Here is a 16,563-nt window from a genome sequence, read left to right as displayed (position 1 = left end):
CGTCTGTTTCCTTAGAGTTTCATGTGGCCCAGCGTAGGAAACGCATCAGTACCGTGGAAAGGTGCGTTCTGTGCTCTTAAAGTAGAAGGAAGGCCTCCCTTTAACAGGAACAGCTCTCAAGGACATTCTGGAATTCTGAAATTCTTTCCCCTCAATTCACATTCACTGTTTACCCCTGTGCATATACCCTCTTTGGGAAGATGCTTGAAACGCCTCTCAGCGGAGAGCTGTAGAAAGGTCACCGGGAAACCGGAGGCCGGGCGGGCAGCAGGAAGGGCTCTGGTGCTCTGACAGTAGTCAAAGTGCCCCTCTGACGGCTGGGGCGCCCTGTTTCTGACAATGCTGGACGTCGGGGTGGTGGCGTCCTGCATGTGCAGCCCTCAGGCTTCTCACAGGGTGGCAGGGGCAGAAGGCGGGGCGTGGGACCCCCAACTGGAAATGCCCAGGAGGCAGAGAGGAGGCGTGTTGGCAGGACGGCAGCAGGGTGTCCTGGAGGAGCCCCATGGTCCCCGCTTCCCAGACAAAGGCTGCCTGGTAATCTGTGGTCTCTGAGGAGTCTGGCACTTCCTGTGATGACGAGTCGAGGAAAGGAAGAACCAGGTTTAAACAGTGGCTTGAAGAGTGGGTCAAGGTGGTGAAAGGGGGTCCTGCCAGGTTCCGCATCCAGCACCCCGGGCTGCCAGCTCCACGCTTGTGGTCTGAAGCTTCCGGAACCTGCTTCCACTGGACCTCATGCTGACGTCTACTGAAACCTAGCAAGCCAGAGTGTGCTCTTTAAATAGCTACTATTCGAAAAACGACCATATATTGAACTGGTGAATAACTCGTCTATATTTGACTATCAGTGCTTGGAGAAATCTTTGATCAGGGGACCACAAATACTCTGAGTAGCAATTAGTGACTCTGTTATTTCAAATGAATTTCTTCCTATTAACAAGTGAACAGTGTCAAGTGGCTTTCAAGCTGAGGTCCTCTGTGACTTCGCCAGGGGCATTGCTGGTGGTCTAGCTGGGCCCCAAGGGGACCAGGCGCTCGCTAACGCCGCTGATGCGGAACGTGGGCCTGCCATCAGCTTGTTCCCGTGGCGCGCGTGAGCTGGGAGCTCTTTCAGACAGGCTGTGTGAGAAGCTAAACAGAACAGACAACCCTTCCAAAAGCCTGAGTCTCAAGGCTCACTTTCCGACGCTGTGTCCCTTTGAATAGATCTGTCCCAAGACACCAGAGCAAGAGGCCACATATGCCTGGCACCGGGATCCTGCCCCGAGACCTTGGACAAGCCACAGGCCTCCAGGCTCATCAGCCCAGGGAGTTCGCATTTGAGGAAAGAATGGGGACACGGATGCACCCTGTGACTCAGAGCTTAACTCCTTTCTGACTTAGGGCAACCCCTGACTGGTGTCATTCTGAAGTGGAAATGCTTTGATTTGCTTCCAGCAGATCCTCTGATTGGATCTTTAAAAAAAAATAAAGATAAAACACACCACTAAACGTGTAATGTCTAAAAGGATGTCCTAACTGTAAGTTTTGCTTTTCTCTAGTTGAAGTCTCACAGTTTTATTTACAATAATGCTGATCTTGGGAACTTTATCAAATTCAATCCTAGCCATTCTTTAACGGCAAATAATAATGACCTCATAGAACCAAATTTCCTAAAGATAGAGGGGGAGGGGCACCCAGGGTACCACCAGGTCGTAAATGCTGTCGCCCAAGAGGCATCGGGGGCTGAACTGGCAGGATCAGCCCAGTCTGGCTCGGGGGAGGCACTGCTGAAAGTTCTCTGATGGGACCATTCATCTACCATGGTGGACAGAAAAAGAGGATTTCCAGGTCCGTGTGCTCTAGACGAAAACCATAATCTATACCGCCTTCCTAACTGGACCAAGGTTGAAAAGTTGATCTTTAAGGCTGAAACAGATACTGCAGATAATGGCAAAAGTACCTTACATATGTAGTTGGAGCAGGGAACAACTCTCAAAATCTTTGTAAAAACCACCAGCCTGTTGTGCATCCTGAGATGAGTACAACCACCATTTCGTATCCACCCCACACCCGCCCCCCGCCCCGGCCTGGCCTGTTCATTCTCCAGATGAGACCCCTGCCCCCAGGCCCCACGATAAAGTCACCCATGCCTCGTCTTCTCCACTCCAGGGAGCAGCTACCACCAGCAAGAGTTATAAAAATTAAGCCGCATGTTTAAAAAAGCAACACAGAAAGAGACCAAGGAGCTGCCTTGACAGAGGGGGCCCAGCGCAAGATTTACAAATAACTTGTCACTTTGCCCCTGGAGACGTGACCATGGCCCCCAAACAGCCTGAGTCAGTTGGTTCAGATTTGATAGGAAATGGAGGTGAGAGGAATGGGAAGCTGACATGCTTCAGAGTCTGTCTTGTTCCTGCTGACCACAGACACTAGCTTTAAACAGGCAGAGGATCGAGTCCAGAGGGCCCGTGAGACGTGGCTTTCCGGGATCTTCTACACAAACCTGGGAACAGGCTTTTTCACATATTAGTTACACCATGAAAACAGCGAACTGAAACAAAACAATTGCTGCATTTTGATAGCTTATCGAATCATTCTTTGACATTCTAAATCCTACAATTCAAAACCGGCATGTTGTCTTTCTTCAAATTCAGGAAACTTTTTAAATACCTAACCTTTGGAGACATCTAGGTTTACAGGATTATAAAAATTAAAAAGTGCTGATTAGTTTTCAAAATTATAAAGGAGCACAACAGTCAAAACGTGGTGCAAAGGGAAGACAGACCACGTATTTTGAGGTTAATTCACCAGTAAATTCCTAAGGTGACAAAGAAATCTGCATTGATTCACATCGGGTGCATTAAATCAGACCACTGAACACCATTCTGCGTAATTTTCCAAGTCCTGACTAACAGCTGCTTATCACCAGCATTTCTTGAAGCAGTGGTTAAAAAAAGAAAGAAACATGGAACAGGATTCCGGTTACCTAGAGCTTATACTTTCCTTTGTCCCAGGTTCAAATGGTGACATTTGTGCAAAGTTGCGTTGCTCCCATCTCTCACTTGTAGTGCTGTCGCCTTTAAAAACGCTTGAAAAGTTTCTTTTTTTGTGTGCATTTCCAAGAAATCAGTACATATCCCTGTAAATTTCCTGCAGCAGCGGGTGCAGGGCGGCGTCGGACTCTGTCTTCTTGATCACCTGCACCAGTTGCGCATGCTCCGTGACCAGCTGCCGCAGATCTGCCATCTTCTGCAGGAGTTTTGGGAAGAGAAAGACGTCGTCGGGATGGTTGCTCTGTAAGTGAAGTTTGAGCACGTGCACGATACCCTCCTGCATTTTTTCAATGTGTCCCACGTTTAGAAGGCCGGGCCGATCTATCCTCAAAAGAAAGCAGAGATGTTTGAGTGCAATTACCAGCATGCTAATACCTAATAACTGTTTTTCAGTTTGAAACCTTTTTTGTTTTTTTTTTTTTTGCGTTACGCGGGCCTCTCACTGCTGTGGCCTCTCCCGTTGCGGAGCACAGGCTCCGGACGCGCAGGCTCAGCGGCCATGGCTCACGGGCCCAGCCGCTCCGCGGCACGTGGGATCTTCCCGGACCGGGGCACGAACCCGTGTCCCCTGCATCGGCAGGCGGACTCTCAACCACTGCGCCACCAGGGAAGCCCTTTTTTTTTTTCTTTTGTTGGCGACGCCACTCAGCATGCGGGATCTTAGTTCCCCGACCAGGGATCAAACCTACGTCCCCTGCAGTGGAAGTGCAGAGTCCTAATCACTAGACTGCCAGGGAATTCCCAAGAAACCAAACATTCTGATTGGACATGGCCTTTTCTTTTTACCAAAAGCTCAGCTGCCTTTAGATGCTGTTAACTTACCTAGAAGATGGAACTAGACTTTTCCCAAGTCGCTGGGCCTGATAGGGGCAGACAGGACAAATACTCATTCCTAAATATTTCTACGACCTTAAAATGACTAGCTACCTTACGGGGTGGCCGCTTCCTTTAGGATTTATCTGATTACCACCTGTCAGGGGAAAACCTGTATGTAGAGGAGTAACTATACACACAAACTGCTTTTGCATAATATGGAAAATGAAACTCTTCTTCCTGTGTCTTCTTAGGTGCTCGGTTTCAACAATATTTAAGGAGTGTGATTATGTTTGACTTCGGTTTTGTGGTATAAAGCGCCGTTACAGGTACCTTCCAACATAAGTCAGCTGAAAAGAAGGTGGAGCCAGAAATGAATCGGAGGATGGATACGGGAGGATGCTGAGGTAACCCAGCGAGGGGAGGCCTGAGGCTTGGGGCAGGGAATCGGAGGATGGATACGGGAGGATGCTGAGGTCACCCAGAGAGGGGAGGCCTGAGGCTTGGGGCAGGGAATGGGAGGATGGATACGGGAGGATGCTGAGCTAACCCAGAGAGGGGAGGCCTGAGGCTTGGGGCAGGAAGGGTGATGTGGACACAGGTGTCCTCCCGGGGTGGCTCAGACACAGACACCAGACTTCCCGGGACAGCTCAGATCCATGCATCCTGCCCTTGTTCAGAAGATCAGCCCCCACCCTCCGTATTCAATAGGCAGGGCTCTCTCTAGAGTCCCATATGCATCACTAGGATTTTCAAAAGTGTTGCTCAGCATGTGGATTTTTCTTTTTTTTTTTTTTTTTGGTTATAAAATAATGACTAAGTTTTTAAAGAGAGAGATTTTAAAAAATAGTAAGTGAACCCCCCCTCATAATTTTAACCCCGTCATACAGATTTCATGTATACCTCACCAGACATTTTTCTGATCTGTGATTAAAATTTCTTTTATAAACTGTCATACTACTTATAAATAGCTGTGCGTCGCTCTGCCCACAACACGGCATCTTGAGCGCGCAAAGGATGGTGGTGGATCACATTCTGTGCTTTTTGCCAGAGCACAGGACTTCCTCCACCTGTGCCCAGCTGGACGGTCAGAAGGACGGACCTCGTGGAGCTGGGCCACCCTCCCCCAGCTCCACGTCCAGAGTCCGGGCGACTGCGGCCACAGCCTCAGTTCCGCGAGTGAGGGACTCGCGGCGGACAGTACAGCTTCAGGCAGCTTGAGGAGGCGGTGGCCCCTTCGGTCTCCCCTAAGGCTGGGTGGGGTCAGCCGAGTTTACAGTAGAGGGTTGACCTTAGACCCAGGACAGGGCTATTTAAAGGAACGTGACACCGAGCCAAGAGCCTGGGGACCGCAGGGCCAGCTGCCCCGTACAGAGGCCTAGATTCTCCTGCACTGGGATCCACTTCCTTTGGCAAAGCACACTTTGCAGTCACTGACCGTGAGCTACAGATAGTTTTCATTATGAAATAGCATAAATGTACCAATGGAGACAGCAACTGTACTAACATCTGTATGACTTTATAGAATACTGTCTGTAATATGGATATAATATGATGATAACACAATTATAACACTGTCGTCCCTTGGGATCTGTGGGGGATTGGTTGCAGGACCCCCCAAGACGCCCAAATCCACGGACGCTCAAGTCCCGTGTATAAAATGGCATATAACCTACGCACATTCTCCCGCGCGCTTTAGTGATCTCTAGATTACTTGTAATACCTAACACAATGTAAATGCCACGTAAATGGTTGCCGGTGTGTGGTAAATTCAAGTTTCGTTTTTGGAATTTTCTGGAAGTGTTTTTTTCTGAATGTTTTCAATCCGCAGTTGGTTGAATCTGCAAATGCAGAACCCACAGATGTGGAGGGCCAACTGTATATGATGATATTGTACACCATACATTATAATATTATTACAATTATATCTGATATATAATAGATATTAGATATACTAGATATAATTACATTATAATTATTAATGATACCTAATCTTCCATTATATTCTAAATAAATATATATTCATGTAATTACAGATAGAACACTTATACTTTACAAATGTGTTTATATATAATAACATGAAGTTTGGGGTTAACGTATACACACTGCTATATATAAAGTAGATAATCAACACGGACCTGCTGTATAGCACAAGGAACTCTACTCAGTATTCTGTAAAAACCTAAATGGGAAAAGAATCTGAAAAAGAATAGATATATGTATATGTATAGCTGAATCACTTTACTATACACCTGAAACTAACACAACGTTGTAAATCACCTATACTCCAATATAAAATAAAAATTTTAAAAAATAAAAGCTCTGAAACAGAAAACAATAACATATGCTCTAGTATGATATGATATTGATATCATTCTCACTGAATTCTGGTTAGTGGCAATGTGGGGCTCGGACACCCTCCTCCCCTACAGTGCTGGCTCCACCCTACTCACGTCGGATTTACCACCGGCCAGATTCCCTAGGTGGGAGGCTGTGATTGCCACAGCACCAGCAGGTGAAGTCAATAACTTACCTCCACAACAGATTATAGCAGCCACAAAAAGGGAAATGTCACTGTCGTCCAGCTCCAGTGCATTAAACTTCATTGCAAAATCGAACTTGGGCTCCATGATATCACAAAATGGTTTTCTTAGGCTTTTTAGAAATTCACGAGTTATAAAACCATTTCCATATGCTACCAGCATCCCGTCTTTATTCATCACAGAAGACAGCATTGCAAATATGGCCTCGTAAACTCCGTATTTCAGCAAAGTGACTTGGTCGTTCAAGTCCAAGTTTGCGAACCCCGGGATGGACTTGGCGAATTCCGTGAGCTCCGTGACCGTCTCCACAGACGTGCACTGGCAGCAGTGGAAGATGCGGACCTCTGCCTCCTTGTTCTGGATGCCGTTGGCCACCAACTTGGCCACGAGAGTCTTCTCGGCCATACATAACGTCTCCATGTCGTGTATGACAAAAGGCTGAAAAGAAAAACACCGGAATAAGTCGGGTGATTGGCGACAAGCTGTCTGCTTAATTATCAAGAAAATGATGAGTAGCTGCAGTATTCCAGCCACCTGTCGAGAATCAAATTATGTACAAAACACAGTCCTCATCCTTAAACAACCTCAAAATTAGTTGGGGACAAGAAGACATTTAATAGAGGACAATATAAATCAGTAAGAGAATAATCATCGGCGCCTAAAACTGGGTGGGGATTTCATTGCTAAGAAAGTGAAGTTCTGGGAATTCCCTGGCTGTCCAGTGGTTAGGACTCCATGCTTCCACTGTAGGGGGCACAGGTTTGATCCCTGGTCGGGGAACTAAGATCCCGTATGCCGTGTAGCATGGCCAAAAAAAAAAAAAAAGTGAAGTACTGATTTTGGCAATAAAGCTAACAAGAAAGAGAATATTAGCAAAGCACTTTAAATATTTTATAATGTCCTCTAAATTCCCAAATACTACTGCAATAGCCAGTAATTACAATAATTCTTAATTTTGCCATTTTATGAACTTCGCAGATAATCATCATTATCCGACGCTGACTGTTGAATGAATAAATTTGGCATGTACGTAAGTACAAGTCAGAACGTTGGCATTTGTGTGGAAGTAAACAAACGAGCATCGTTAAACCCTTGCTCTTGGGGGGTAAACTGGAAAGCCTTGAAGGACCCTCGTTTCCCGGTACAGGAGACTGAAATCTTCCCACCACTGCTCCATGTTCTGAGACAAATACCGAATCCCCATGGCAGCTCCCTAAATGTGGCCTTCCCATTTGCATCTAAACCCACCGTTCCTGCCATTTTATAAAGATCTAGCAGAGGAAGGAAGAGATGGTTGGCCATGTTATTTGAAGCCAACGTGCTCAGAAGCGATGGTGTATCTGGTGGGGCTTAGAAGAATGGGCACAGATACCGCTGCTGGCCAAACTTTGTGCCAGCTCTGTGTGCAGAGCGGAATAAATGGCGGGCTCTGAGGGATCTCTCTCAGCCTTAATGTGTTCTACAGACCAATAATGAAGGGGGCTGAGGCATTATTTTCGATCCCCACTGGATAAACACTGAGTGTATAAGAAGCCCAGTGATTTTAAGAATCACTCTGCCAGTGGGCAAAACACATCACTGACAGTGCCTCTGTGCCCACGGCACGACGTGTGCCCTATTTCTGGGCTCACAAGAGCATCAGGAGGAATCAGCACAAAGCCATCTTCTGGGAACCTGCTGGGTATACCTGGTACAGAGGTGGGTGTGTTGGGATAATGTGATGCATTGCCTATGAAATGTTTAAACAGAATTAGAATTTGCAAGATAGTGTGGGACAAAAAAAAAAAAGATCTGATTTCACATCTGAGGAAAGGGAATATTTTTAAAATTATCTGTGAATGACTGAAAACATTCTGAATACAGAACTCAAAGCCCAATTTCTAACGATCTCAAGTTTGATGAAGGAAGAGTAAAACTGTCTCTCTCCAAAGACTTTAAAAGCAGGCCAGAACTTCCCGGTGGCCCAGTGGTTAAGAATCCACCTGCCAATGCAGGGGACATGGGTTCAAGCCCTGGTCTAAGAAGATCCCACATGCTGCAGAACAACTAAGCCCGTGCGCCACAACTGCTGAGCCTGCGCTCTAGAGCCCACAAGCCACAACTACTGAGCCTACATGCCACAACTACTGAAGCCCACGCACCTAGAGCCCGTGCTCTGCAACAAGAGAAGCCACCACAATGAGAAGCCCGTGCACCGCAACGAAGAGTAGCCCCCGGTCGCCGCAACTAGAGAAAGCCTGCGCGCAGCAACGAAGACCCAACACAGCCAAAAATAAATAAATAAATTGAAAGCAGGCCAGATTTACCACTGTTTTGAGAAAGTCTGGGGGCAGTTCTGCTTCACAGGAAGTTGGAGCTCGGATTTAAAGTATTAACGTTTACAGGATGGACCAGAAAAATGTTTTTAAAGGACAGGTGGCAGTATTCCCTCAATTTCAGAAAATATTATAAGGCCACCTTGACTTTATTCAAATCACTGGCTTTTCAAAAGTACATTTAGCAGAAATAAAGGTGTTAAAAAAAAAAAAAAGAATCCTGTTGCCAAAAAAAACCCTTGAGAAACACTGAGTTAGATAAAGTTAGAGTCTACCAGAGTCTTTCACGTGAGTGTACACCGTGGACCTTTAAGAATGGGATTGGCATAAATAGTGGTTCCCAGTGTTTGACTGCAGAACGCTTATTATTATTATTATACTGTTGTTGTTATTTGGTAGGACATCTCTTGGACTAGCACAGACTGGCTACACAATTTGCAGGGCCCAGTGCAAAATGACAATGTGGGGTCCCTTATTCGAAAGTGCTTACGAATTTCAAGACAGTGACAGAGCACTAAACGTCAGCACAAGGCCCTCTAAGCAGGGGCGTTGTGAAGCTGGACACACGCCCAGGACGCTGGCCCTGGACTATTTTTATGTGGAACATTCTCTCATAAACGGAGACTTCAATGGTAAGAAATATTTCATTTCATGTGTATAAAATTATCGCCTGGATTTTAAAAGGCAGGCCTCATGAACAGGCAAAATTAGAAACGATCTGAATTCAAAACAAGTGCTAACATTTGAAAAATCATGTTTATTACAGCCAAAGAGATATTATAGAGTGACACCCTTGAAAGTTTGCCAGACTTTATTGAGAAACATTCTTGATTAGACTATTTTAAAAATCCAGAAGCTTATATTTAACTTTGGAATATTTTCTTTATCCTCAAGCTTGACTATGAATATATCTGATGTTACGGGTGGTCATTTCAAATCGGTGAAGCACACTGTAAAGCTTTTAAACGGCACAAGGCAGAGAGATGCCCACTTGCCCCCAAAACCACTCCACGCCAGGACCAGAAGTCTCCCCTAACTGATAGGTATTTCCCTCGCTCACGCCTGACACTGTTCTATGTGCGTTAATGATGTTATAAGAATTCATCTCCAAAACACATCAAAACAGCATTTCCTATGAAAAGTTCGGCAGCAGCATCTTTTCGGAGAAATTTAATTGTGACTTATTGGTAGAATTGCTTTGGATGAAGTGATCTAATAAGCTCTTGGGTAGGTTTTACTACACACTTCTAGATATAGTACAAAATAGTATGTTTTTCAAGCTACTGACAAGTTATAGGTATAATATTTCAATATAACACAGCAGGCCAAACCCCACGGTGTGGTGTGAGGGGGCTGCCATGCCAGGATGCCGCCCCTCCCGGCAGCTCTGTCTCTGACCCAGCACAGATGGAGCAGAGACTGTGGCCCCAAGCTGCGCGCTCCAAGCTCTGGGGTGCATTAGGCTGGGCGGGGAGGTAGGAGGAGGGCCATGCTTCAACATACAGAGGAAATGGGGTGGGAAGTGAACCCAGCTTGGAGCAAACAGTGCCGTCAAAGGCAGTGGCTGGCCCTGGACGCTCCCTTTCAAACTGGTACCCGCGATGGTCTGCTTCGGAGGTGGGCAGAAGCAAGCAATTGACTCTCAGCAACACCCCGAATTCTGTTTTTCCTCTCCAGTGACGCCCAGTGCTGGACTATGGGTCTATCATTTATTTCCTTAAGACCAAAAGCCAGATTCCTCTCCCAGAGTAACTGTGTGATGGCCCTCAACGGTCCAGATTTCAACTCTGGCCGCGGGTGATGGGCTCCTGCTTAGAGTGCGTGGATCTCAGTGGGGTGTGAGAAGGATACTCCAGGGAAATCGACTTAATATTAAACGAGTGTTTGGTTCCGAGTCAAGATGACTTTTAAGTTTGCTTTGCTTTGCATTCTGAAAACCCAAGGGAGATGGAGAAGAACTCAGCAAGATCTAAAAGGATTCCAAGAGAGCAAAAATTGGGGTTGCTTTAATTTGGGGCTATACGAATCATTTCCAGGATAGAAATTCAAAGGTAAGAGATTACTTTGCTTTTACCCTTGTGATCTGGAAAGGGTTAGGGTGGAGTTTCTTGGAGCCTCTGGGGCCGCCCAGCATGGGTGTGGCTTTATGATTTAACAAGAGTTTGCTTGAACCCTCCTAAATTACCTCAGCCTATTGAATTGGAAAATTCACCGCAGAATGAAAAGACTCAGTAAAAAAGAGGTTTGGTTTGTTCATGAAGGTAAGTAGCTTGTGAGATGCTTTATTTTCCTGTGACTGAAAATTCCAGCTTGTAATTCCCAATAAAGATGGCTTCAAGCTACTCATTAGGACAAATGAAACCTGTTTCACCACTCTCACAGGAGAAAGGCAAAACGTCTTCATTCGCCAGCCTTGGGCCATCCCCCTCTTTGAAGGTAGCTCTGAGATTAGGCCTGTAATGGAGACAGAGGCTTAGCTAACTGTGGGGTGGGTACAGGGTGGAATCAGGCAGGAGAGGCGAAGTGTAGGCGTCCACAAGGGGCGATCTTAGTTGCCACCGAGAAGGTCCAGAACTGTCCCAAAAGACAATAACGCTTCTGTAAACAAAGGACCCTTTCTAAGCCCCGAGATGTCATTTCCTTCTCATTGGAGAAAAAGAAGGTGGGCAGGGGGTAGGAAGGGGGAGGTCGGAGAGGAGAAGGTAGTTTTAGGGGGAAGGATGTGAGAGCACACTTTGAGTGGGAAGTGAATAGTTTCATTTTCTGGCATTAAAATAGGGATTAAAACAAAATCACTTAAGAAGCAACCCTAGAATCTGGTAAACTATTAACCAGACTTTGAGTGCATTAATTACAGAGTCATTAGAAGAACTTGGTTGCTAGGAGCTCTGAGGTGGATCAAATGGGACGGGAGTTGCTGCTGGGCTACGTTTTATAGTCTCTGAAGGAAATGTTTCCATTGCATTGTCTCCCATTTGCGTTGGGGATAAATATGATTTTCTCAGCATTTAGGACATACTTCCTCAATCCTCCTCCTCGACTCTGGCTGACGTGTTGCCAAAGAAGCACTTCAGACTATAATAACCAGCGGCAAAGCCACCTACCGGATTGTTGCTGGCCTTTCCCGCGAGGATGACCCGGGCCTTAACCTTGTTCATGTTGAAGTTCTTCAAGTAGGCCTCGTAAATCCTCTTAGCGAGAGATTTGAGATCTGCGGTTTCAGAATTTTTTTCTAGGTCATGTTCACATGTAAGGATTTCTGCTTTCAATTTTGCTTTTTCCGATCTTGGCATTCGTCCAAAACGAATCGCTGGGGGTCGGAGGGGAGAAACGGAAGAACGGAAAACACAGAAATGAACAACAAAACACGGCACGAGGACTAATGGCTGGACGAAAGGTTCACACCACGGGTTAGACTGTGAGCAAACATGCATGGGTAAGTTACCATCCACTTCTCAGCACTATTCAGCTTTCTCCCTTGGAGAGATGAAAATAAACCTCAAACCCCATATATCCTGGACTTTTTAAAAAGCTTGAAATTAAAGGTGGCACCATGACTCACTTTATCAGTGGGATGGGCTTAAGGTCACTTCATGTCGTTAGGTACATAATTGAGCCTTTCGGTTAAGGAGATGGAAGTGAGCCTTAGAAGGAGTTAACATAGTACCTTTTCCTTTTACCAGAAGGTAGACATGCAACTCTTACGAACACATTATTTGAAATTCACTTTCCTGTAGTAATTGGCAGATTCTAAAATAAGAGTATGGGGACTGCCCTGGTGGTCCAGTGGTTAGGACTCCGAGCTTCCGCTGCGGGGGACCCAGGTTCAATCCCTGGTCGGGGAACTAAGATCCCGAGAGCCGAGCAGCACGGCCAAAACAAAAAATAATAATAAGAGTAGGATTGAATATAATTAAATTCATAACATGGTCACATGTTTGCAATGGCACATGCTTCATACATATGACATGAACATCAAGACATCCCAGTGGTCTCCAATGGGTTTCAAAATCTTGTATCAAAGTTGTACCATCTGAAGTTTCTAACAGTATTTCCAAGGGTTCTACTGGATCTCTGTTATTCGAGGCTTATTTTTCTTAGGCTATCATGTTACAAAATGACCTGAGCATTAAATGCTGCAGCACATTCATTCAAAATACAGTCTGTTCCGACCCGATAAGGGGGGTAAACTGAGGCATGGGTGGGGAAAATGCGATAGACAACCTTACCTACCATTATGGGACATCCCAACTGAAAGGCACTTGTGAAAACGACAATACTGGCACTTATTCCGGTTCTTTTTCTGAATCTTGCAGCTACGGTCACATGTGTCATATGCCAGCTTTAGCCGAATAGTTCTCCGAAAGAAACCCTGCGGATTGAGATACAGTTTATTAAAGAATATGGGCCACTGAGGAATCAGTGTCATTCCTTTATTCACGTTTCCTGTTGCTCATTTATTGTTTTGTTTTTTTTTTGCAGTACGCGGGCCTCTCACTGCTGCGGCCTCTCCCATTGCGGAGCACAGGTTCCGGACACGCAGGCTCAGCGGCCATGGCTCATGGGCCCAGCCGCTCCGCGGCATGTGGGATCCTCCCGGACCAGGGCACGAACCCGTGTCCCCTGCATCGGCAGGCGGACTCTCAACCACTGCGCCACCAGGGAAGCCCCTATTGTCTTTTTTAAAATGAACGAAATGTAGAGAAACAGTTTATCTAGAAAGTCTGATGTAATTGGGGCAAATTGGAAATTTCATTACATGTAAAATGAAAAACAATAAAATGAGGCAAAAGTCAAAGTAATTTCAACACGTCCTCACCTGGCCTGGGAAGACACAATCACAGTCTCCTGAAGAGTGACTCTGCCTTGCTAAGATTTATACAAATGTGACTTTCTCTTCTGAGGACAGATCCATATTTGTGACTAAAAATTTCTAAGAATTTTTGTAAGAGAATATTAACTCTCTAAAGGACAAAGATTATATAATAAAAGGAAGCCAGCTGGTTGTAAATAATTTTCTCTTTATAGAAGTGTCTTAGGGACTTTCTGGCAGTCCAGTGGTTAGGACTTAGCGCTTCCCCTGCAGGGGGCATGGGTTCCGTCCCTGGTGGGGGAACTAACATCACGTGTGCCGCGTGCTAAGGCACAACCAAAACAAAACAAAAACAAAAAACAAACAAATAAAAATATCTTAAACTTTACTTTAGTAAAGAACCAACTTTACTATTTAGTTCATAAAAAAACAAAAGTAAACCAAGGTGACTAACCATGGCCCTGCAGAAAAGGCCACTTTGCAAGTAGTTTTTTTCAAGGTATGTGGCTGGCAAATTGTGAAGGGTTTATATTTACACTGGCTCTTTCCTCTTTGCTTTCCGGTCATCCTTCCGTAGTTCTGCTGGAGGACACGGCCTGACCCCCTGCACCGCGGGCTCTGGGTCACCTCTGGTTAGAGGTCCAGCTGAGCTGGCACAAGAATAAGGATATACACGAGGGTGCTCGTGGTTCGGGTGGACAGGCCCCCGGCGTGCAGGAAGGGGCTGCCGGGGGATCCTGAGCAGCTGGGGAGGACACAGCCGCGGGGCTGGTCGTCGCCCAGCACGTGCTGCAGGATCCTGACATCTCTGATGGTCGTGAGAACCCTTGCCCTCCGTGACCTTCTGATGAGGGTGGAGAGAGAAAGTGGACAAAACTCTCTGACCTCGCATCCAAATGAAGGGAGCATCTTTAATGTGGTTTATTTTCTGTTAAAGAACACACCCTCTACGTCACTTACAAAGAACAGCCCAGCAATATGCCATAGACTTTCCAAAGAGAGAAAGGAATGTGTTACGTGGGTCAGTTTCTGATCTACAACTTGAGCAGACCTTTCTTAGTAGTGACAAACATTTGTGTATAAAATAAAAGGAACCACACGTAGTCCCCGAAAGGCCACCTTTCTCCCCATCCAGGGTCCACCGTACCTTGCAGCCTTCACATGCGTGAACTCCGTAATGGTAGCCCGAGGCTTTGTCCCCACAGATTCTACACTCGATGTTCAGTGCTACACTGGACGATTCCTCGGCGCTGCCAGGAACCACAGGGTAAGAGATGGACGAGGGACTCGAGGCTGGTGAGAGGGTGTCTAGGAACACAAGGGGAAGATTTACGAATATTCACAGCCTCGCCATCCGACGTCGAAACCAGCTTTCTGAGGACCTGAGTTCACGGGTGAGGCATTTAGTGGGGAGGCATCAGCTGGTGGGCAGGGCTCCCATGCTGCATCCACCCTGGCCTGGCCCTTGCACACCCTCTGTGCTCCCACAGTGACCACGTCGCCGGCATCCCCGCAGCTCCCACCCAAGGGGCTCCCCAACTGAGAAACAACTTTACTTTTTAATCCATAAAAAACAAAACAAAATGGACTAAACCATGGCCCTGCCGAAAAGGCCACTTTGCAAGTAGCCTTGTTCACACAAACGGTTATAGCAGCTTTATTCCTTTCTTTTTTGGGCAGGGGCGGGGGATACTATTTTATTAACATTTAAATGTCACCAACAATGAGCTCAAGTATATGCTAGCCACATGCTCAGATATTTTTTTTTTTAAATAAATTTATTTATTTATTTTTGGCCGTGTTGGGTCTTGTTGCTGCGCGCAGGCTTTCTCTAGTTGCGGTGCGCGGGCTTCTCATGGCGGTGGCTTCTCTTGCTGCAGAGCACGGGCTCTAGGCACGTGGGCTTTGGTAGTTGCAGTACGTGGGCTCAGTAGTTGTGGCACACGGGCTTAGTTGCTCCTGCGACATGCTCAGATTTTTGACACAAAGATAAAATGGACAGACAGCTTTAAGGGTGCAATGTATTTAACACTGCACAATATAGTCAACAATTAGACAATCTAGGGGGTGGTATAACTATACACTGCAAGTATAGTGACAAGCCCTGGAACTGGAGGAAAAACCCGCCATTCAGGACTTAGCAGAGGTCCTTGCGGCGGCTTTATTATCCTTAGTTGCCCAAAATCGACGTGTCCTACACCCAATTCATTGCTTTCTTTGTGTCCTTGCTTCCAGCCCTTTTGTAATTGTTAACTCAGTAAATGGCATCAGAATATAGAATAAAAATCCGTGTGGGCAACACAAAAGCACAATCCATGAAAGAAAAAAAAAGAAGCTGGACTTTCTTTATTTTTTGCGGTACGCGGGCCTCTCACTGTTGTGGCCTCTCCCGCTGCGGAGCACAGGCTCCGGACGCGCAGGCTCAGTGGCCATGGCTCACGGGCCCAGCCGCTCCGCGGCATGTGGGATCTTCCCGGACCGGGGCACGAACCCGTGTCCCCTGCATCGGCAGGCGGACTCTCGACCACTGCGCCACCAGGGAAGCCCTGTGTCGTATTTTAGATTCTACATATAAGTGATATCATACGATACTTGTCTTTCTCTGACTTATATCACTTAGTGTGATAATCTCTAGGTCCATCTATGTTGCTGCAAATGGCATTATTTCATTCTTTTTAATGACCAAGTAATATTCCATTGTGTATATATATATATATATATATATATATATACCACGTCTTCTTTATCCGTTCCTCGTCAGTGGAAATTTCGGTTGCTTCCATGTCTTGGCTATTGTAAATAGTGCTTTAGCAGCTCTATTCTTTTTTTTGGCTGTGGCATGTGGCCTGTGAGATCCTTAGTTCCCCGACCAGGGATTGAACCCAGGTCCTCGGCAGTGAAAGCACAGAGTCCTAACCACTGGGCCGCTGGGGGAATTCCCCAGCAGCATTATTCTTAATTGCCAAAAATCAGAAGCAACCAAGATGCTTCAATAGGTGAGGCCAATCCCCAAAGGCTACAAACTATACGATTATTAATATCCGACA

The 16,563-nt window shown here is 46.1% G+C and overlaps 1 protein-coding gene across 5 annotated transcripts in view; it reads right to left on the bottom strand.

The window, feature by feature from the left end:
* Window positions 1-2,075: 2,075 nt before the first annotated feature.
* The window catches only part of PPARA (peroxisome proliferator activated receptor alpha), a 70,332-nt gene continuing 55,844 nt past the window's right edge, over window positions 2,076-16,563 (bottom strand). For all 5 annotated transcript variants that reach the window (XM_060025820.1, XM_060025821.1, XM_060025822.1 and 2 more), the window contains exons 4-8: window positions 14,664-14,824; window positions 12,937-13,075; window positions 11,808-12,013; window positions 6,379-6,826; window positions 2,076-3,353 (exon numbers count right to left, since the gene is read on the bottom strand). In XM_060025820.1, coding sequence (XP_059881803.1) covers window positions 3,106-3,353; window positions 6,379-6,826; window positions 11,808-12,013; window positions 12,937-13,075; window positions 14,664-14,824 — 1,202 coding nt within the window. In that variant the 3' untranslated portion in view covers window positions 2,076-3,105. The remainder of the gene's footprint in view (window positions 3,354-6,378; window positions 6,827-11,807; window positions 12,014-12,936; window positions 13,076-14,663; window positions 14,825-16,563) is intronic.

Source organism: Delphinus delphis, chromosome 11 (assembly GCF_949987515.2).
Source record: "Delphinus delphis chromosome 11, mDelDel1.2, whole genome shotgun sequence".
NCBI lineage: Eukaryota > Metazoa > Chordata > Mammalia > Artiodactyla > Delphinidae > Delphinus > Delphinus delphis.
Note: the sequence above shows the minus strand (reverse complement) of the source record. Positions and strands in the feature narration are given on the sequence as shown.